Below are 22,930 nucleotides of genomic sequence, written 5' to 3' on the forward strand. Positions count from 1 at the left end.
TATCGGCCGATACCAAGTACCAATCCAGTAAGAAAAAAAATGTAACACCTGTATACTACTTACCCTGAAACTGAAGCCATAAATACTGTACGCATTGCCTTTTTACTGGTGTAAAATACTGACAGTATTGCTGATATTTTGCCAACAGCTAATGTTAAACTATTAACCTGAAATCAGTTCTTCTTCACTGCTCTAAAACAGTAGTTGCCAGTGGCTGCACAGCGCAAATTGCTGTGTAGGCTACTGTTTTAAAGCAGCGAAGAAAAATGTATTTGCGTGAAATGCGGGTAACATGGTATCAGATTGGTGCTTAGACCAGCAGTCTCAGTGATATCCAATCCAGCATTTTAGGCAGTATCGGTGGCTTTTCCATACCTTCATACCTTCAGGTATACAGTATATGACAGTATTTGTGTACAAAACAAAAAATCTTTCCAGCATGCAATTAGTCTACTTAGACAAGTCATGCTGGGTTTAAATACTTAGGCTGATCGAATATTGAATAGATAGGAAATAAGCGCCCTTCTCGCTGGAGGACCTGATGACATTTCGCCGCAGCGGATACAGACACATCAATGAAATGAATGGAGATGATGTGTTGAATAAAATCATGTGGCCGATAAACTGCTTTTGTAGTTGGAAGAAGTCGTCTGAAGATAAAGTCATATGTGGCAATACTCCCAAACAGTGACAGAGGCATTTTTCTTTTTATTAGCCCTGTAACATTATCCCCACCACTTACAACCGCCGTCTTTTTCAGCTCAGCTGCAGTGACTGTATGCTCTGCATTACAATACATTGTCTCAATATCTATAATATCAGTTTAATAGAAAGCAGAGTGTCCATATTTTTGATGATGTTGAAAATTGTACATTGGGGATTTCTAAATAATAATAATAACAACTTGTATAGCACTTATCTAAACAAAGTTACCAAGTGCTTCCCACAGTGCATGGAAGTAAAACCATAAAAATACAGTTACAGTTATTAAAAACATAATCAATAGCTAAGAAAAATAATGCGTAGATATACTGTACATAAATGGAACAGAAGGAAATAACACACTCAAGTTACAAATCAGGCATTCAAAAGAAAAACTTTCCTATCAAAATATGTTTTAAGTAATGATTTAAAATGGGTAATGTGCTAGCATGTCTCCTCGGGTAGAGATTTCTGGAGCCTAGAAACCCAGAAGACAGTACCCTGGTATACCGTAATACTTTGAGACCATCCAAGCCTAATCAGTACAACTCTAAACACATTAACATTTGACTACCTTACAGTATATAGTACCTTTCATAAACCTGTTCTGTAAAAGGTGCTTACACAATTAAACATCTTACTGAAGTTTGTAGGGAAGTAAACAACAGTTTTTTAAAAAAAATCTAACAAAATTAAAGCATTTTTTCCTCCCACTTTGCTCTTTATATTTTTGAATGGCCCTTTGTGTCCTCATGTGTGTGAAGAGGTTCAGAGGTAGCTAGTTATTAAAGAGGATATCTTTTTGCTGCTCATTTGATCCCCATCTCTATGCCCTAATCCTCGTCCTGTCTAAATTGCTCCTCTGGCAATTGTGATTGTGTACTAGCCAGACTAAGAGCTCTTTACAAACACACACAGACACAACACCTTCCATGTATGTATATGAGTAGCGTGTGTGTGTGTGTGTGTGTGTGTGTGTGTGTGTGTGTGTGTGTGTGTTAGTGCTCGCATATCCCCCTCCAACCCTTTGTCTCTCCCAGGGCTGAGAATGAGTGATAAATTCACCCCTTAATCTCTTTCTGGATTCTTCCACATGCAGGGTTTAGGTCAATTTAATGTAACCCTTGCCTAGTGACAGTGAATATCTATTAGGCTGTAAATAAAAGAATAGGATCTCAGACTGTTAGTTAATGAGCTGTGTATTCCTTAAGGGTAAACACGGCACTCAGATCACAAAAAAAGAGCAAAAGCTGCCGTCCTTCATTAGGAGGTGGACGGCGATTATGATTTCTGCTCGTCCTCTTTAATCAGTGCTGTTCTGCTTATTTTACGCAGACGTAATGGGCCACCTATGAAACTGAAAATTTAAAATTAAATTTAACTGGTCACTGCTCTGTTATCTACAAAGAGCAAATCAAGAGCATCTGAACTTACTGACTTTTGACTTTAGACTAGGGTTGGGCGATTAATAGATTTTAATTCAACAACAGTTTTGGCTTCCAGTCATTATGAAAACATATAATTGAGATTAAGCAATTATTGTGCTGCAGTGATGCTCTCATTTTGTCTCGTGTTATAAATTCAGCGTGCTCCTTTTCTTCACAGCTCAGCATTGCCAACTTGGCGACTTTCTTGTGACGTTACGCTCTTAGTGACTTTATTTCTAAAATGCAACAAACTGGGACCATCAGGGAAAAGCTATAAATATACTGAAATATATGACATTGTAATTAATTCCCATGCATGCTCCTCAGAGTAATTGCAGTCCAGTGCTCCTCTGCCAACAGTACAGGGTCACTCCCCTTCTTACCCCGTATTTTTTATTTATATTTATGTATTATTTATCTAGTTTTCTTTTTCTTTTTTGTTTTAATTTGCTCTTCAGTCAAATTATATTTAAAGAGTTAAGAAAATCCCCCGTTAAAGAAACAAGTTTTTTAAAATTTATGTAAAGCTATGTAATGACGGCAGCCTTAAGTCATTTGAACAGTTACAGGAAGGAATACATGCTTCCTAAAACAGACTTTTTTAGAAATTTACATCTAAGTAATTTTCTAACAAAACATTAATAGTGGAATAAACTGTTGGAGCCCACCCCAATGGAGAAGTTTTTAGAAGGTGTATGTCATTTTTATCGTGTATTTCCAAGCATGACTCTTAATAATACAGATAAAAAAGAAATGGGAAACTGAAGTAGGCACATACATACCACAGGACAAATGGGAGGAAGTATGTACTGGTGCGTACTTAGTAACCAATTAAAATACTTGGAGGGAATTCAGATGGAAGGTGGTAATGAGATTTTTTTCAGACCCCAGAAATCGTGGCTAAAACAGGCTCAACGTACTCAAATAAATGTGTTACACAATATGGCAACCATACCCACATATTTTGGACATCCACTAAGTTAAGTACATTTTGGGAAGAGATTTTTGAGGCACTTAAGAAAATATTTTACCAAAATCTCACTAAAGATTCAATAATAGTAATATTAGGTCTAACCCCAGAGGACATTGAGTGGGTTTATATGGACAGTTTAATTTCCTTTTCATTCGGAATGAAAGTTCATTCGTATTAAAAGTGATCTTCTAAACACCTAATTCGGAATGAAAATGGCCAGTGCAATTGAAAATTCATTCCGATGTAAGGGGCTGGAATATTCAGTTTCTAATTCAGAATGAAAGAATTTCTCACACTTGTATACACTCATTCTTCTTTAAGTTCATTCCGGTCTTTCTGCGCATGCTCGTTTCCTTGCCCGTCTGGCGCATTGACGTATATAGCATGCATAGCAACGGGCTGAGACAGAGCAGTCGGACTCGTTGCACTCACTGGTTTCCATTTGCCACAGCACGGTCATCTGTCTCCCTTCTTCGACCTTCTACCTCCCTTCTCCTCCTTAACAGACGAAGTATTAGCAGAACAAGGTTGTTGTCATACTGCTGCTTCAAGAATATAAGCAAAACAAGCTCGAAAAAGGCACTAAGAACGGTGTTGTCAAGCATCTTGTTATTTGGAACGAGGAATAAACACGTAACATCCGCCCCGCCCCCTATCCAATCAGAAACCTTCCCTGCCCCAAACCTCGCGCGGACCGAATACAGGTGATTAAAAGGCAATTAAACTGATCTCTCGTGTAAACCCTCATTCGGAATGAATATTTCTCATGTAAACTACCTGGAAAGACTTTAGCTCCTAATGATTTCATTCAGATTTATTTCATTCTGAAAGAGAAGCCATCATGTAACCGCACCCATTGATGGGAGAACAAAACAAATACCTTTTACAAATACTGACAACAGCAGCACTTAAATGCATTGCAATGAAGTGGTTAAACCCTGACCCCCGACATATGTGGTCTGAGAAGGTATGGGAAATGTACCAGATGGAACAGATAACGTACTCCTTGAGACTCCAAAAAGAAATATTCATTAAAAGAAGAAGCTATGGCATCACTAACATAATGAAGGAGTCGAAATCCGCCTACATATTTTACAGTATATATGAATTTTTATCTCCCCTACCTTAAGCTGCTGGGATTGAAATACAAACTAAGTCTTTTTTTTAAAAAAGTCTCTAAATGCATGTTTCCAAAGCAAACAAGTAATCATATTAAGTAATCATGACTCAGTATTGACCAAAACAATCCTGATTATGATTTTTGCCACAATCGATAAGCCCTCCTTCTTGTTCTAAAGTGTAACAGTCTTTGCATTAGACTTGAGATCAGGAGTTGAAAAACCAGCGTTCGCCCTCTCAGTTGATTTATATAACAGATTGTTTTTCTGTTTTCTTTCTTTCATCATTATTTTAATCCATATGGGCTTTGTATAAAGTGATCCTGTTGGTTTTCCTACGTGTCTCCTTTGAATTTCTGAATGTCTGAGTTCTGCATGTGTATATTTGATGGTGCCAATAGACAAATAGCAACACTGCACGTACTCCAGCTGCGAGCCTCCAACCACTCATTCGGTACTCTCCTGTGAGAACCACCACTTGCTTTATAAACTGCACCTGGTCCACCTGTGTGACATTAAGAGAGAGGAGTGGAGATGTTTGCTGCAATTCAACATTGTTCATGTGTGATTACCCTTGTTACTGTAATGCACTTGAGTGTTTTCGTATGTTATGTTTCTGTGCGCACACTGTACTTCTCGCCTGCCTGGCTATATTGTGTTCTGTCCAAGAGCAAGTTGTACTTTGTTTTTTTTTTAATATTTTGTTTTTGTGTACTGCGAGTTCTCCTGTCTCCAGCTCTCTCTCATCTGACCATCTATTCCAAGGTCAGCTTTTCAGCAGGCTTACAAGGGAATGATACAGAAGATTATTGCCTCGATCAATAAGCTCAAAATGAAGCAAAGGGGAGTTTACTTTATTGACTTTCTCGTGTACAGTGGCAGTTTTAACATTTAATTGTCTCTCTGTATTTAGAGCAAACTCCCATTTAGTGCCCGACAACTGTGCCATCCCAGGCCTTCCTCGTCTCGCTTGCCATTCACCCGGGCACCATTTGAAACGGCCCCTCGTAGCTTAATTATTAACAGTGTTATGCTGCCCTGTTGTACTGTGAGACATTCAGAAAGCAAATAAATAAATGAATGGCTGTATTTTCAGTAGCTCTCTGTCTTTCTCTCTCTGATGCATGATTCTCTGTCTGTGGAGATTTTAGCAAAACTTGGGGTACGTTTGGTATCAAAGCTGTGTTCCCTCAGCTTTCAATCGACAGGGCAACAAACCCTCAGGTCCACATTCCTACAAGGGAGCGTGAGGCGAAACCGAAGAGAATCTGAGTGTGTCAAACTCAATATTCCTCCATAATGTACTAGGCCTCTCTGGCGCATGCTTGATCAATTTCATTTATTCATCTGCCAGGCAGAGCTATCCCTCTTGTTTTTCTATATCCATTTCATCATCCTCTTCTTTTTTTATTCCTTCTTCTCCTCCCCCTTCAGGCCCTGGCCAGTGAAATACTTTTAGACGTTCAAGAGGTCAAGCAGCAGTTGATGAAGAGGAGGAGGTTGAGGCAGGCCAACGCTGTGGCAGCAAAGGGCGGCCTCTCAGCCAAGTCTATGATCAAAGCCAAGTCCATCGCTGCCTCCATCCTCAATATGTCAGAGAATGATCTTGCGGACATAATGGACACTGACCAGGTAAGGCCAAGGGACAGTGCGTCAACATTTCATATAAACGCTAACTTTAGGATCTATATCAAGTCTAGATTATGCCCAGAGCACTCTGCATACCTTTTTAATAGATTTTCTATACTGTAAAATTTCAAAACATCCTAAAAGTTTTCAGGGGGTTTTGCTTAGTGATTGGACCAGAGGACTGAGAAAGATATTATATCATCAATATCAACTTGTCGAGTATCTTCTTTGTCAATTGAGACCAAATGAGGTGCTACAGTAACAGTGGCCTATCCTCTGGGAACGGATGCTGCAGATTGGCGTTAGTGTAGGGGAGGAGATATGGAGAAACTGAAGCCTTCTGTTCGTACTTCATTTCACCTGTATCTAACAGTGTTTAGCCTTGCTGGAAATCTCTGTTTCTGCCTGACCTTCTCTTATTGATGGGTAGATAGATTCTGGCAAGTAAGCAAGGTTGAACCACACACCAAGGCATGTCACTAATAAGTTAGGAAGTTGCAGTGCAATAGAGAAGGATGTGGCTTCATGTTTAAAGCTGGTGCTCTTGCTCTCGACAAGATCAAAAACCTGTCAACACCTGCAGCACCTGTCAACTTGATATAAGATTTAATAAGGCACAAGTTGAGTAAGTACAACTCTTTTCTTTCGGCTGAAAGCAGTCATTGAACTGAAAAGCCTTGCTATCGACTGTCGTCCGCTTGCAAAAGTCTGAGTTTCACACTCTTTTTCCAACTCGGTGGGCGCCATAGATCATACCCAGCAATGTCATCAATTAGCAATCCCATGTTACAATCAACCTCCCATCCCTGGGGACTTCCTCCCATCTATCACAAGATGAGAGAGGGCGCGCCAGGCACTTACTCACACTTGAAACCAATTTTAGCCCTTTGCAGCCCAGCTCCACCCAGGAGATGACAGGGAACAGTTTCTCACTTGACGAAAAGTCCCCTTCATCAGAGCTGAAACCTCTGCGTGTAAAATCACTCTCCTCTCCTCACTACTTGTTTTCTCTGTCGTATTAATGGCGGTTAATGGTGTGCTGCTTTGCGCCCCTAACATGATGGGTGTGTTTTTCCCATTTTGTTAATTGAACATTAATACATCACAGCGCTGTCGACAATACACGTACCCACCAGAGCACTGTAAATGTTGTGCCACTCAGTGAGGCTAAGTATAGGTGTTGGTGTAATTTTGAATGTTGGAATTAGATTCCAAAACAAATGTTCTGTTTCTGTGAATGCTTCTGCACAGATAAAGGTTGTACTTAAAACAAAATTATGTGAGTTAATTTAGATTTGGCTGTCCAATACAAATATTTGACTATTCATTCCTTTTCCACACAGTTTGAGAGTTGGATCAGGGTTCGACGTGACGTTTAGTGTGACAATGATGTTCACATGATATCGCAAACAAGCCAAGTTAGGCCTCCAAGCTAGTGCTTGCTAACTATGCTAACAATGGATCGAAAATGTGCAACTACATTTTTTGCAGACACAAGGTATCAAACAAAAGCCAATGACTGTTTCATATTAAGGTGCTGTGAAAACTGAACTTTTTCGGAAGATTTGGGACAGACGGTGCACTGTGCCACAGGAAGTTAGCATAAAACAAATTAGCTAACAGACTGATGAATCTAATACAGCTCCATTTATACATTTATCCAACGTGAAATGTCTGACGGCATGTTAAGCTAGCTAACATTGGTAGCGTGCTAGCAGTGTAACATATACGATACATGCATAGTAGGTCTCACGTCTTTTTACAAAATATATGACAACCTGTGTTGAACACTGGGAGGCATACTCCATGTACTATATGAAAATACAAACACAAAACAGAACTGTGTGGAAACATGGCGTCACCCTGACCATCCTGGTTTTTGTCACAGATCTGCATGGAAGTCTGTATCCATATGCAGATGTAGGTCAACTTAAACCTGCCTGACCTTAACTATCCTGTGCAGATTAGGCTTCACTAGTGGTGAGCAAAGACTGGATCCATGGTATATAACTATCCACAATCTGAACTGAGGCTGGTTTGTGAAACATTTTTGACACAGTGTTGAAAATTATTAAAAATTTTGGTACAGAGCTGAAGTTTCGTGGTACTTGTTTCAGAGTTGTGATTTCTTTTCCCTCGACTCAAAGAAATGTACGGAGCTTTTGCACAACCTTTGTAGAGACTGTATGTTTTTCTTTGGACTTGAAGACGTGACATGAGGTTATCAGGATGTCCCAACAGTCTTCAGCAAGTCCAACACATAGCAAGTGTATTCATTTATTCACTTGGTTGTGCGATACCAGTGTGCTGAATGAGAGCTCAGGGCTCAATGGGATTGCTTTTACTTTTTCAGTTTTACTTTTAAATGAGAATACTCCATTGCCAACGTAGATACTTTTCCTCAGTTTGTCAACAATATTTCCAGAGGTTTTTAACATTGTAGGGCACCTGCACTTGGGTTTGAAATCAATGAATTTTTGAATTTCAGGCGTATCAACATTTCTAAATGAATTATTCCTGGTTGTTGTTATATTTTAGGAGAATTTTGGGAACAGATGACCTTCGTGTAACGACCACCATCTTTTCCAAAGCCTGCATGTTTCCTTTCCTCCAGAGCATCAGTCTTGTTTTGTTGATTTGTCCCTGCAAAGAAATCTGAGCTGTTGCTTGAGGTGTTTTACTGAGCAGAAATGTGGTTGTGACAAGGGTATTTGTGCAGCTGGTTCTGTAGTTAAAGACTGTACAGCACCAAGTGTTTTCAGCTATTTCATGGGAATAAGCAATTTGTTCACTTGTTTTCTGTATTTTTAATTTATTAATTGATTTTCCAAGCTTTCAAAAGTCATAGAGAAACTTACAGCTGCTCCCTAACGCACAAGCACATGCACAAACACACAAAATCAATGTGATGTATGCATATAGATGCAAAGAAGGCGTCTAAGTGTGCTCAAACATAACAACTCCACACATGCTTACACACATGTATCATGCTGCACACTGTTATTTGCCTCTGTCCATTCCATAGCGTGCAACAGAGGACCAGAGAGGGCCGAGCAGCTCCAGGCTCCCCCGGCAACTTGTTGTGGAGTTAATGATCCAGATGTAATAAGGCTGTAATTGCCAGGCCAGTTTGTTTTGCACCTAATGTTTGATGGAGGGTCAGTGCTTTGTTATATATCTACCAAGGGTGGGCAAGCACGCTCACTCTCACGCACATGCACTCTTTCACACAACGTGTTCACCCCCGTGGGAGGCTTGAAGGCATGTAGTCACAAGGAGCCCTCTCTCACCCTCTTTCTCTCTCTCTCACACTAATATAACCACACACTCTGCCCACCCGCGGTCTCAACTTACTTCTCAGTTACTCCAAGCACCAGGCACAATTAGGCAGAGACTGAAATTAGCCAAGACCAACTGCTCTCACCAGGGATCACACATAGAGGGTACCAGGAAGCTGGGGAGCGCCAGGGAGAAACACATGCCTAATCCAAATGTCAACCCTCCAGATCTTACTCATTGCCATGGATATAACCACTGCCAAAATTTTATCCTATTCAGGGCCGTGGGGGGGCTGGAGCCTATCTCAGCTGATACTGGGCGAGAGGTGGGGTACACCCTGGACAAGTCGCCAGACAATCACAGTGCTTACACAAAGAGACAGACAACCATTCACACCTACAGGCAATTTAGAGTCCCCAGTTCACCTAACCTGCATGTCTTTGGACTGTGGGAGGAAGCTGGAGAACCTGGAGGAAACCCACGCTGACAGAGAGAACATGCCAACTCCACATAAAAGGGACCCAGCTGGCTGGTGGGTTTGAACCTCTTGCTGTGAGGTGACAGTGCTAACCACCGCACTGTGCCACCTTATCTTTCTTAATTGTTTTAATTTTGTACAGAAGACAGGCTTCCTACACAGTAAGTCTGGAAAGTATGGAAAAAAGAGTGTGAAAAAATACTTTTGTTTCCAGACTATTGACCCTATTCTGCTTTCGAAAATACAAAATTCAGAATGTCTAAAAATAAATTCACCAAAGCAGAGTGTTTCTCATGGCTACAGAGGAGGCATCCAGCACAGCCAAAATGTTTACCAGTGTGTGAAACAGTGCAGACCAGACTGAGCTTGATGTCGTCAAATGCAAGGCAAGAAGTATGACGTGCAACTGAATTCACACTCTTACACAGAGCTGCTCTACGCCTGTACATCACAGCCTGCAAAACAGCTCTGCTCCAAGGGCCTTACAACTGAAACACATCTGGAATCTGTAATTAAATTAGTTTGGAAGAAAATCATGTAGTATCTTTAATTTGCAATTTTTCTTTGCTTTGGTAATTTATGCAACGTGTGCAGTCAGCAGCTTTAGATAAAATAATAGAGACCATAAAATGATTGCTAGGCGCCGTAACACTCCCCTTAACTTTGAATGTCTTAGACTTAACATCACTCATAATTTTCTCAGCTGAAAGTCCTTTCTCAGTTGGATGAGAGTCAACATCTGCCCCTCTGACACATTAATATTGCTATGAACATTTGGTGATTTTCAGAGCGCACTCTGGTGAAGTCAGCACCCGAAGCGGACTCCGTCAGAGTCCACATAAAGTCTGCATGAGCCCCCTTGTGAACTTGTGGCTTTGGACAGCTCTTGCCGTCCCAGGCTTCACAGAACTGTGCCCTTTGGGTCCACTGGTGTGCAAGCGCAGGGACTTTTAGATTCAGCCACACACACACTTTTCTCCCCCTCCCACCCGCACTCCCCTCGCCCTGTCCCTGTGAGGCAGTACAAGGCTCGTCACATCATTTCGAGCAGCAACACCTGGGGTTTGCAGTGAAGAGGTAACGCATTAGTGCTGAGGTGTACACGGCCATGTAGTCGCTCTCCTTTCTGTTCATTAGCAGTAACAAGGCTACCGCTCTGTTAGGGCTTTATACATGAGTAGCATGCAAACGTATACTGGCACACCTTGCCACTGAGTCTCCAGAGAGCTTCTTCAAGGTCCTGGCTGGTGTGATGGCTGCTTCAGTTCTGCCCTTAAGCAGGAGACTCACAGAGGCCAATCCAGAGATACAGCGGCGGGTTCTCTATAGAAACATCAAGTACCTCTAGTCTGATGTGCTTGAAATTTCCACCACATATAAATGCTAAGATTCCAAGGATTTATTGAAGGTGTTATATCCGTCTCCATGTCTATGTTCAATCCTGCCATTGAAATACATGTATTTTTTTTTTTTCTGTGTGTTACAGGGGGCAGAGGCCCGTTCAGAGAGTCCCAGAGACCAGGAGTGGCTCGACCACCTCAACCACATTCTCCAGCAGAAGGTCAGGCTCACACCCATCTGCAGTAATGATCATACAAGCTACTCATTCCTGCACATACACAAGCTATTAGCAGCCTTCCTTTAATGTAAAATAAATTTCTGGCCTAGCACGTCTCCTAGTCACGGTGTAGATTTGTAGAATGACTGCAGTCTGGAGTGTCAAAAGGAAAATTAGGAAGTTTTTCTTTTTTAATGGTCACAAAAATACATTTAAATGAAGCAGAGTGGTACTTTATTAAAAAACTACAAATTAATTAATTAATAAGATGAATAAAAAAATGAATGTTTTTATTAATATGAATTGAATTATGAGTTATTCTTGATTGTTATTATATTTTGTAATTAGTGGTTTCTCTTGTTTATTTTACAAATGGTCGGATGCTTCGGTTTATCTCGGAATAAACTACAGTATTGTTAAAAGCCATCATTATTACCAAAGTAAATGTTTAAGTATTAAAGAGCATCACCTGAAAAATAGATATTTTGTGATATATTGACTTTCTGGTTTGATAATTTAGTTTAAGAATAATTAATTTAAGTTTCATTTCCATTTAAGGATTGAATGATGGTGTTACTTTGTGTACAAGGCCAAGGGGGTTTTCGACATATCTTTAGTGCACTTGCACTTATTTTGGATGTCAGTTATGGTTTGACTTTTTTTTTGTTTGAATACCTGATGCTAAATATTTTGAGGGCACCAGTTTCACCTAAATACAGTAAATGAAGGATGAATTTTTATTACCCACCCCAATGTGTCCTGCTCGAGGCACCGAAAAAAAAAAACAAAACAATGATGCAAAAGATAAAACAAAGAAAAGCAACTACATCCTCACTCTGCGTGTGTGAGTGTGTGTGTGTGTGAGAGAGAGAGTCTTTGTGTGCACAGCCACTCATCTGTGAGTGCTCTGCTGGAGCTTTACTCGAGTGCTGTCAACGTCTGCTCGCTGTGATATGTGTATGATTGAGAGTGTCGACTGTGTGTATGTGTGTCTTGTCTGTGTTCTTGTCAGCGGCTGCCGCAGGCACTCATGCGTCGCCTCCGCACCACGACACACACCAGACACTGTTCTCTTGTTCCCCAGATCTTCTCCTGACCTTTCCACCTTCCTCTACCCCTCCCACACTAACACACACACACAACACTACCAAATCCATGTTTTTCCCTTCTAGCTGGACAGCTCTCAGTCCCTGTTCTCTGTCTCTCTCTGCCATCCTCCACTGTCCTGCATTCCTCTCTCTCCCTCTCTCTCCTTCTCTCTCTCTCTCTGGCTCAGACCCCGAGGCAGCTTGTTAGTGGGGAACTAAATATTGATTTGGCGGGCCTGTCGATGCCGGGAGAATGAGCTAGTGTCCACCAGAGACCTCGGCACTGGCAGCCTGCTATCGACGTTTTCCGTGGGCAGAACAGGGGTGGTGGAAGGGGGAGGGAGTGGAGTAGCTGGTGTGGGGAGTGGAGGAGGAAAAGAGTGGAGTATGACAAGGCTGAGACTCGCCCCTAGGTCTCTGTGGGGACCGCTGGGACCACCGCAGTCATCCCCCCTCACTGCAACAGACTTTTTCTATCCCCTTTCAAGTCCATCTTGTTCTGTTTTTTGTCTATTTATTTATTTCTAATTTTTCCTCTTCTCTCCATCTTGCGGTTTCCTCTCGTCTGGTTTTCAGAAGCGTACTGTCGTATCAGGGGGACATTAGACTCTCCTTCTGCATGTGTCTCTCGTATTTCTCTTTTTGCTGAAAGGCTGGTGTGACATCTCACATACTAACAGACCGCGGGAAGAGTCTATGAAGATGCTTTTAGCGCCTGTCTGTTGGTTAATTAAGGTAGATCTCCTAATTTGATGTCTTGAAGACCGCTATGATAAAGTGCCTCTACCACACGTGTCCGCTGATGCCAAGAAGCGAGCATTTTCTTAGTGAGGGAATACACTTCAAGAACTGTCACACTGTACCCCCTCTTCCTTTCTACTTTCTGTCATAGCTTATGAAAGGCTCACCAAGCAGAACATCTGTGAAGTGGAATGGCCTGGCCTGTCACCCTGCCTGTGACACTAATAACACACTCCCCTAATAGTGATATGATCTTACCCCCGAAGCTGCACTCACACACACTTCTTCAGATAAAAAGACACAGAGACAGAAATAGACCCAGTGAAAGGAAAGATGAGAGAGAGATCCATGTCCTTAACTGGCTAGCTGTCACTGAAAGAGGATGAGGATGTGTCCATCTGCGCGTGTATGTCTGGGTACGTGTACGTGTTCCTGCGTGCATGTGCACTCACACGACAGCCTCATCTTGTCACTGTCAGTGCCTAATGGAGCTGCCAGTGGGACAGCACTTTATTATCTCAGTGGCCCTGTCAATAGCAAACCCATCACTCACTCTGTGTGTGTGCAGATGTGAAAAAGCTGAGAAGTGGTATGTATGTGTGCATCTGTGTCTCTGTGTGTGGGCCATTGTTCGCCGGCACTGTCGTTGCACTGCCACATGTCAACATAACAAGAAAGAGACACATCCGTAACACAGCGGCAAATAGTGTGTTGCAGGCATGGAGATACGTGACGTGCATGTGTTGAGTTACCGCTCCCTTCACGCCGAAGAAGTGGCATAGATTTCTGGAGCCCCCTCACCGCTGCCCCACACGTCCACTCAAAACCAAATGAAACATTGCATTCATTTCCTCGTCTCTCACCTCCACTGGTGAGTTAATGAAATCAAACCCTACACCTCTCAGTGGAGAGCCACCATAAGCGGCGCTCCATAGCCAGGATCGAGGGACGGTGCTATCTAATAATCATGAGCAGGCCAGGGGGTGTACTGTATGGTTCCACCGCAACCCACCATGAATAAGGCCAGCAGAGAAGATGGAGTGTCCATGTGGGCCATGGGGTCCAGGCACCGGCCCGGGGAAGCATTGATTTAATTGCCTTTGGTTTATTTGTGGAGTCCTAATTATTGACTGGAGGTAGAATTTAATGGGCCAAGTCTTTATGAAGACAGGGAAATGACTGGCTTCTGCTGCTGGCCAATAATGAACAGGAGGAGCATGTGCATGCAAGCGTGCGCACATGCATGCAAACACACGCGTTCCCTCCAGATCATTTTTCAGACTCATTTTGTACACACACATACCCATCTCAAGCCTCATGACAGCATAATAACATTTAAAAAGTCATTGACTCTGTTGATTTCTTTACGAGAGGACAGTGGTTTGGTTTACTGGTATGGGGTGGCGCTGAGGGCCTGCTAATATTTACTTCACTATCACACCCAAGGGAGACGTACAAGCATCACTTCTTATCAGCCTCCAAACTATAACAAGCAGGTGAACATTACATTAAGACAGTAGTAGAGGCAGGCCGGACCAATCTGGACTGGACTTGTTATAAAACATCAAAGGCATTTATGGATGGACTACAGGGCTGAGATTTTTCCTGTAATTTCAAACCCTTATTGAACTTTGGGGAGGGGGTGCTGTAGCTTATTGCTGCGATGTTAATGGCATCATTTATCTAAAGTTAAATAACAGACTTTATTCATGTCACTTCTTGTCAAAGCTTCACACCGTGTTGGCAGTTCCACAGGGCATTACATCATTAACCCTCAGTATTAAACATATCAAAGGCTCCATGCCTTACAGTGCTAATGCAGTGAGAAAGTTTTCTATTGTTCTCGGTGCTGCGAGGGTGAGGGGTAGTGTGTTGTGTTGTGTGGCTCATTATGCCTCTGTAATGACAAGGAACAGCTCTGAGTCCCACACTTCCCTCTGAAGGAAAGTGACTCTAATTAAGCCTCATTTAATGATTGAGCTAATTAAATCAGCCACTCTTTTTCTGTCTCTGTAAGTGCGTTTGTATGTGTGTGGAGGGGACTCGAGCCCAAGCCTTTGTACTGTAAATATGTCACTGGAACAGTGGCAGGGACGAGGAGGGGGGATCCCAGGAGGAGATTGGTGTTAGAGTTGTTAATACCAGAGCGCACTGTGACTTATTTGGTACATTCAACTTGTATTTCACATAAATAGAAACAGCAGCTGCAGCTTTTTGGTGCTGTTCCTTAGCTATTAGACTGTTGGGTCATTACTTACAGGAGCAGTGTGTAAGATTTAGGGGTTATAGTGGCATCTAGTGGTGAGGATTGAAGATCACAACCAGCTGAAACTTTTTCCAGCTGGAATTCCTTCAGTGTTCACTGATCAGGAGGTTTTTACTGTTAGCTGAGTTATCCACAGAGGTCTCCACCCTCGAAAACAAACAGACTCATTGATTTAAACGGGTAAAAACACAGAATAAAGTAGTTTCGCATTAAGCACCTGCTAAGGTGTGCTCAGTTTTTTACTCTGATAACTTAACATCCAGATCCAAGAACCAAATTATCTGCAGAGGTCTCTTCCTCTCCCAAAAAAAAAGACTTGGTGTTGTGAACGACTAAAAACACTGAATAAAGCAGTTTCACGTTACAAAAATCTGTTTTTCCACTGCTGCTCTTTCCAGTGGGGCTGCTACCTGAGGTATCTGACACGAAACACGAATGACCATATCTAGAGCCAGTGTTTGGTTTGTCCATTCTGAGCTACTTTGAAACATGGCAGTACACCATGGCGGACCCTGTGGACAAGGAACAGCTCCCTATGTGGATATAAACAGCTCATTCTAAGATAACAAAAACACAAAGATTATTATTTTCAGGTGATTATACACTAAAGAAAACATAGTTATTATATTCCATTTCTGCCAATATACCGCCCTAAATCCTACACACTGGACCTTTAACTGTTGGGATGATTACTTAAACAGGCAGGCTACAATATATCAAACAACACATTTCAGCAGATCAGTCGAAATAGGCCCGGTGAATAGTATTAATCTTGAGTCATGATGCTAATTTGGAGCTTTAAGTTTACTGCCAGTGTGATTGTACCCGAGGGTCATCCTTTGGCGCACATTGGACTTCCACTCTTTAAGTTAACACAGGAAGAGAGTTAATGATGAAAGTCGTTGAATAGATGGCTGGATGTGTTAGATTCCTCCATGTCAGTAAGCAAATATTGAAGGGCAACATTTCTCAGCACCTTCTTGTTTTTGTGTGACAGGTTGCTGCAGGCACAGCCACTTTTGTTGATTGTTACTGCTCCCCAGTACATTACCTCAGCCAATGAGCCATACTGTTAATCACGGGTTGTGTTCTTGATTGCTGAATTCTACCTAAAGGTTGCATCTGTTTTGTATGGATATCACCTTTCTATATTTATACCCCAGTCGTGCCTGTATCACCTCATTTTCACACCTAATGAGTAGGAACCTGAAACAAAGACCCGGTGCTTTCCTGTGTTTAATCTAGGGTGTATTTAGGTCAGATCCCTAACAAATGCATGTTGCGCACTGAAATGATGTTTCCAAACAACGTATCAAGAAAAGGAGAGATTTTTAATTACAGTATTTGTGGCCCCAAGTGTCCAATTCCCTTTCATATCAGTCTCTAGTGACCTAAAGGGGAGAAAAGAGAGGGATCTGCTCCACTGCAGGGGTAGGTAATTATGAAGGAGAGGGAGAGAATAGGCTTGTCGGTGCGTTAGTGATTTCCTTACCTGAGCCCCTCTTTGCAAATGTGACATATTCATTATCGGAGATAATCAAATGCAAGACTTTTTAGTGTGGTGCCTTTGTGCTTGGGCTTTTTTTTTTTTAATCTATTTATCATGCTGTTGTTGTTGTTATTCCCCCGTTTGATAAATTTGATTTTCAAACAAAAGTGAGAAGATCAAAGATCAAAGAGCTGTTTTTTCCCCTCTGTGATAAAACTACTGTAACTACTTCTCCCTTACCTTGAACAGTGGCCTAGATTGGAGACGGCTCAGCCAGGGACAAAGATTTATAGCAAGAGTACTTCATTACTTTGAAAATGCTCCTGTCATACCAGTCAGATCTGAAACCTTACTTTTTACGGTTATTATAAAATTAGTGTAAAAACTGTAGTGTTCCTTCTTGTTTTCTACAGTATACATAAACACTGTACAACTGTAAGGTATGCTGTTGTTACAGGTTGACTGAAGGACTTTTGAAGGACACAAATGTCTTCTTTTGTCGAAAATCCTGGTTAAATAAAGCAGCAACATCTGTCTAATTGTGCATGGCTATTAGAGTTAAATTGGTAAAGTGGTAAACTAGTGAATGACTGAGAAAGATCACTCAGTTGTAATATGCTAAGCACATGTGGAATTTTGGATGATGTACCCCCTTATATCTCTCTTAGGCTCTGTGATTCCCCCTCCCTCCTCATTCTGACTCATTTAGATATCCAGCAGTCTGACACAATCTTTACAACCACTCACAAATTGGGCCCTTGGAAATAATTGCGCTAACCCGTTCCGAGGGAGAAGACAAAAGAGCTGGAATGATCGATCTTTTAAGGAAAAAAAAAAAAGTTGATGTGTGTAATGCCACTACCAGACAATGGTCACTGGAGTGCTGCAACTTTGAGCTGCTCCTTGCCTTGAGGTGTGCCCCAGGCTGTAGAATAGCAATGTCATTTAATTGGCTCATAAAAACACCTTTTGCTTGCAGCCCTTGTTCTTCTTTTCACACACACACACACACACACACACACACATTCAGCTTCTCTTACGCACACACTTGTCAGTGTCAGTGGCTTTACATGTCAGTTCACTTCTGAAACATGTTCATGAAATCACATCTAGACAAAAGGTCTGCTCTGCAGGGCCTGTTGAATAGTAATGGATGTGAGTTAGCATGGCTTAATGCTACAGTAGCTTTTTCAGTGTTGCCATAGGGGACAGGGCCTCTTGCAAAACAGCGGCTGCGTTGCTTAGCGCTGGTGCTGGCTAGCTCTGCCAAAGGGGACAGGGGCCCGGCTAAATCAACTGTAGCATAACATTAGTGCCAGTTCCTAACACTGCCTTAAGCAGCCCAGGGGATCCAGTAGAGCAGCTGCATCACAGCTTACCTCCAACCATCCTGCAGGGTATCGGTCCCCAGCAAATGTGGCAGTTAGATGAAAGGAAAGGATGGTCCTGTTTGTCCCGTCTGTGAGCGAACGTGTTTCCAGAATCTGCTGATGTGAGTCACACAGGGAGATGAATCTGAATGAGAGGTGTTTTATCAAACGCAATAGAATCATTTGTCAAACAAGACCAAAAGTTTTCTCACTGTAGCTGGTGACATTTATCAGCTTTAATGAATGATCCAGGGTTCCTAGGCAGTATGGAAAAGTATGGAATTTGATTTTAGTCATTTACAGGTGTGGGTGTGTGGAAAAAAGAAAAGAGAGTGTTGAAAAATATTTGTGTTTTCAGACTTTTGCCTCTATTCTGTTCTAAAGTATAAAACACAGAATTTGTAAAACAATAAATTGATCATACAAGCAAAGCGTTTTTCATGGTGTTTGGAGCAGGCAGCCAGTTCAGCCAAAATGTTTATGACTGTGTGAGAGAGTGCGGGCCAGAGTGAGCTTGATGTCGTTGAAAGCAAGGGAAGAACTATGGCGTGCGACTGAGCACCCACTCCTACGCAGAGCTGCCTCAAATTTATGTGTAGGAGTGTGGACTGAACGGACTGTTGATTTGTATGAGCTACAACACCTAGCTACAGTCTTCTGGCAGTTATTTGGCAACATGATAGCATACATATTGAGAATGTAACATACATGTTGGCTTTCAAAACCATTGATTTTACATACTGTAATAAACATCTAGTTATTTGTACTCAGATGTCAAATATGGTCTGATAAATCCCCTGAGAAGTCCACAGTAGGATGAAATTTTTGAATGGAAAATGCATAGGAATCGTGAAACTCATACATGGCAGTTTTTGTACTTTGATTTCTTGTGAAGAAAATGGGAGGTCGTCAGGGGTAGGGTTGGGCCAGTGTACACCAATTTTTAAACTGGTGTGATACTGACCCAAACACCGGACTGCACCGGTATACCAAATTCTACCACTATAGGTGTTGCCTTTGACTCAGTGGCCGTTTCCCTTTATATTCATTGTCTTGTGTGGTGATCAGCAGTGATGTGGTGGTTCGCTTTTACACTGTGATCTGTAGCCTATAGTTCGGCTTTAGCTTCTAACTATCTTTGTCTTATTAACCTGTTGTTGCTGCTGAGTCAGTTTGACATCCTGGATATATCCGTCAAACACAGGCTGTAGACCCTTCTGTCTGCTTCTCTCTGGAATCACTCTTTCAGTTTTCCAAAAATATGATAATATTTCATCAGGGAGTGCAGTTAGTTACAGTGTAGGCTCCATGCTCTCTCTGACAGCTTGTTGGACCATCACAAAGGGGCGGGGCTTAGTAAAAGGTAAATTACTCAGTTCAGGTTTATCAATCAGCTGTTCTCCGTCCATTGCAGCGCTTTCAAAGTGAGCAACAGAAAGAAATAGAAATAGGATGTCTTACAAAAGTCTAGCTCAAAAACAGCACAACATGTCGCTTACAGCTAGTTAGGGCAACACTTTTGTTGGCCTCATATTCAAAATGTTGCCATACGGGCACAATTTTAGTTTTCTCATCAACCAAAAAAACACATGAACTTTCTAGTAAACAAACACAACATGACCTCATGTTGTAAGTAAATTGCTTTACAGCCTGTCAGACACTAGTGGCTCCATTAGTCATTTCAAAACATGTACACATAATATTATGTTAATCATGTTGTCATATTGCTCATTACCATTGCAGTACAAGTTGGATTTAGCGCTGTGGCACCATCATACTGCTGATGCAGACAACTATTTGATTTGCTACGTCATCTTAAATGCCAGTTCAGCTGGTTTGCATAAAACTGAACTGGTTTAAGCTCGTACTCCGGACCTGACCAGCAAAACCTAAAATCAAGAGCTTGTAGTTAGGGGTCAAGATGTTGCCCATGAACCACAACATTCTTCCTTCTCTTTTCCCACAGTCTCTCAGCTGTCCGAAATAAAGACTTAAAATGCCTTAAAAATGCTAAAAAGAGCTAAAAGTAGGTAGGGTTTCTTTAGCCTTAACATCTGATTTAGGCTTAAATTTCACTCATGTTTGGTTTATCTAGATCATGTTTACCTGTTAGTGTTGTTTACCCATATTCCCATATCGGTACTTTTAATGATCCAGTCTCCCTCTTTGCTGTCCCATAGAGCCTTGTGTTGTGGCTGTGTCTCTATTTTAGTGGGTTTGTTTGCATAGTTAGTGGCTCTAAGTGCAATTAGCTGATTAGGAAATTGTGTGCATGTGTGTGTGTCGACGTGAATGTGTGTGTGAGACAGCGAGAGTGAATCCTCCCTGGAGGACGGAGGCAGAGGGAGATGTCTCAGCAGTTACTTCAGTGTAGTGGTTCTCGGAGGAATAGCGCTGTGTGTTTGATGCATCCAGTGCCGTTGGAACTGACTCCCCACTGCACATATGCTCAATTGCGTGCACACACACACTTCCAAGCACATGGGGTCTTGTCTTCCCTGCTCCTGTTACCTTTAATGAAGAGGAGAGAGGTGTCGAGGGGCAGGGGACTGTGTGTGTTTTTGTACGTGAGTTTGAGGCTCTCACTCTCCAGACGTATCGGATATTGATGAGTTTGAAATCTCATCAGCGTCCTTTGTCGTGTTCTTAAAACATGTCAGCTGCAGAACTAATTCCAATATGTGTTGTGTGTTTGTGTTGATCACTTCAAAGCAATGCTACCTTGTATTCCCCGATGCAGATGTTATTCAGCAAAGTTTGTTACAGCACTTCAGACTTCAGTCAGCCTGTTTTCTGTGTGTATGGTTCAATAGCTTATGTTTTCACATTCTCTTTTAAGAGATAAAAAGTCAAACACTTAATGATATCGAAGCCACTATTTTCAACTCGGCCAGTCCATTTCTCATCTCATGCCATGTGACTTAGAAAATTTGCTCAGGGAATGAATTTGTTTCCCCTGCTTGAAAAGGGTGCTTGTAAAAGGCTGCACATAACTTGAAGTGAATATTTATGGGTGATACAGTATGAATGCCTGCCTTTGATCAGGCGCCCTAATGACCATAAAATCCTTGTGTCGATTCGGAGGAAAAACAAAATTAGCCGGAGCTCTGAGGAGAAGCCTGCCCACCTCTTTATTTTCACTTTCCCATCGTTTCCACGACAACAACTAAGCAAACACATGTAGTTCCTTCATACGCAACCCTTGTGATCCTGTATGATTAACTGGACATCAGTTCTCATCCTCTTACATTTCCATCATAAGTAAAAGCACAATGCTGTACATGTCCCCTGCGATGCTGGTGATGTTTCAATTATGCCTAGAGGAGCGTCTGCTGAAAAGTGTCTTCTAGGGGTGGGAATCTCCAGGCACTTCACAATATGATTGGATTACAATTTAGAGGGCAATGAGTTGATGACAAAACGATTATCGATGCATCATGATGAATCAAAATGTTTGATGTCTGTACATATATTTTTCTCACTGTGACTACTTTTAAAACAGCATAGTCTACTTGTAGTGATCCATATTAAACAGATGAATTAACCTGGAACCATGTGGCTGTTGTACAGGTCCCTTTTTTATTCAACCTTATAGCCACAATGCATCCAGACCCAACTTTTAAACTAGTCAGATTGTATCTATCTGCAGTTGCTCACATTAGTTATCCACTATGAGATATTTATGCCGGCGTAGCGTCCAACCTTTATATACTGTAATATTTTACTTGAAATAGTTAATTCATATACTGTTGCGTAACAAATGGTCAGAAGCCTTTTTATTTTAAAAGATTAAATGCATTAATTCATGAATTAATTGATTTGAAAGCACCTCACACTCTTCTGCCTGTATGACGATAACAAAATAAGGGGGAGGCAGCATGATCCACTGTGTTGGTATTGATGTCTCCAGCAGCAGAGAGCAGCTTCTCTGAGGAGGATCTCATTTGTTTATGTGCTGAAGGCTGCTCCTCTTTGTTAACGTTAGTCTCTGAGTGGTGGCATAGAAAGTATTTACTTTCTACTACTTGACGTTCACCTCACAAATATAGTTATGTAGATACCAAATTAAAACTTGTTTCCAGTCGCTGCCTTTTGTAAAGATTAATTTGAAGTTAACTTTAGCATGTGCTGTGCGGTAGACTGTTCAGGTGCTGCACTGCCCTCGCCACTGAGTTCGGCTTCTTTCATTTCATCAACATCAGGTTATTAGAAAACATTTAGATGGCAGTGCATCTAAAAATTATATCCCCCAGCTCTAGTGTCTTCAGTCCCAACAAGAAAAAAAAAGGCTATAGTTGCCATTTTCCTGTGCTTAATGAATAGTTTCGCATTTTTTCAAGTCTATCATAACACACTACTAACATGCCCATATGTTCTGAGTTTTTGGATGCTGGGATAATTCCTCATGTTCATGTTGGCCTTTCTGACATGATTCCAGTGTAAGATGAGGGATAAAATTAAGGCTGTGGTAAATGGTTTGAGGCTTCGAAGCATCATTAATGTGATACGAATTCTAAATAAAAGTAAGAATGCTACACTAATATTATATTGTGTTGTACTAATGGCTGTGTAGGATTGTTTCTGACTGGTGTGATCCAAACGTTTCCAGTAACTCCAGAGCATTGTAAAATTCCAGATGCCAAACTTTATTGAAACAGATGGATGTAATCATTCAAAATTCACAACATATTTTTATCTTACAAAATATTCTGCTTCGACCCATATTTGTTGGCGTTTGCCTTTTAAAAAATATTTTCACTGCAGTCTAAAAACTGTTTGCTCCCCTGCTTGCTGCACACAAAGCGAGGCACG

The 22,930-nt window shown here is 41.6% G+C and overlaps 1 protein-coding gene across 2 annotated transcripts in view; it reads left to right on the plus strand.

The window, feature by feature from the left end:
* The window catches only part of cntln (centlein, centrosomal protein), a 112,132-nt gene that overhangs the window by 87,225 nt on the left and 1,977 nt on the right, over positions 1-22,930 (plus strand). Inside the window, exons 25-27 of one of the 2 annotated variants that reach the window (XR_007448922.1) lie at positions 5,655-5,852; positions 9,408-9,660; positions 11,093-11,167. Coding sequence is in view for 1 of the 2 variants with exons in the window: in XM_049571394.1 (XP_049427351.1) it covers positions 5,655-5,852; positions 11,093-11,167 (273 nt within the window). In the remaining variant the exon portion in view is untranslated. The remainder of the gene's footprint in view (positions 1-5,654; positions 5,853-9,407; positions 9,661-11,092; positions 11,168-22,930) is intronic. The other variant, XM_049571394.1, reaches the window with a different exon arrangement.

This window comes from Epinephelus fuscoguttatus, linkage group LG3 (genome assembly GCF_011397635.1).
Source record: "Epinephelus fuscoguttatus linkage group LG3, E.fuscoguttatus.final_Chr_v1".
NCBI lineage: Eukaryota > Metazoa > Chordata > Actinopteri > Perciformes > Serranidae > Epinephelus > Epinephelus fuscoguttatus.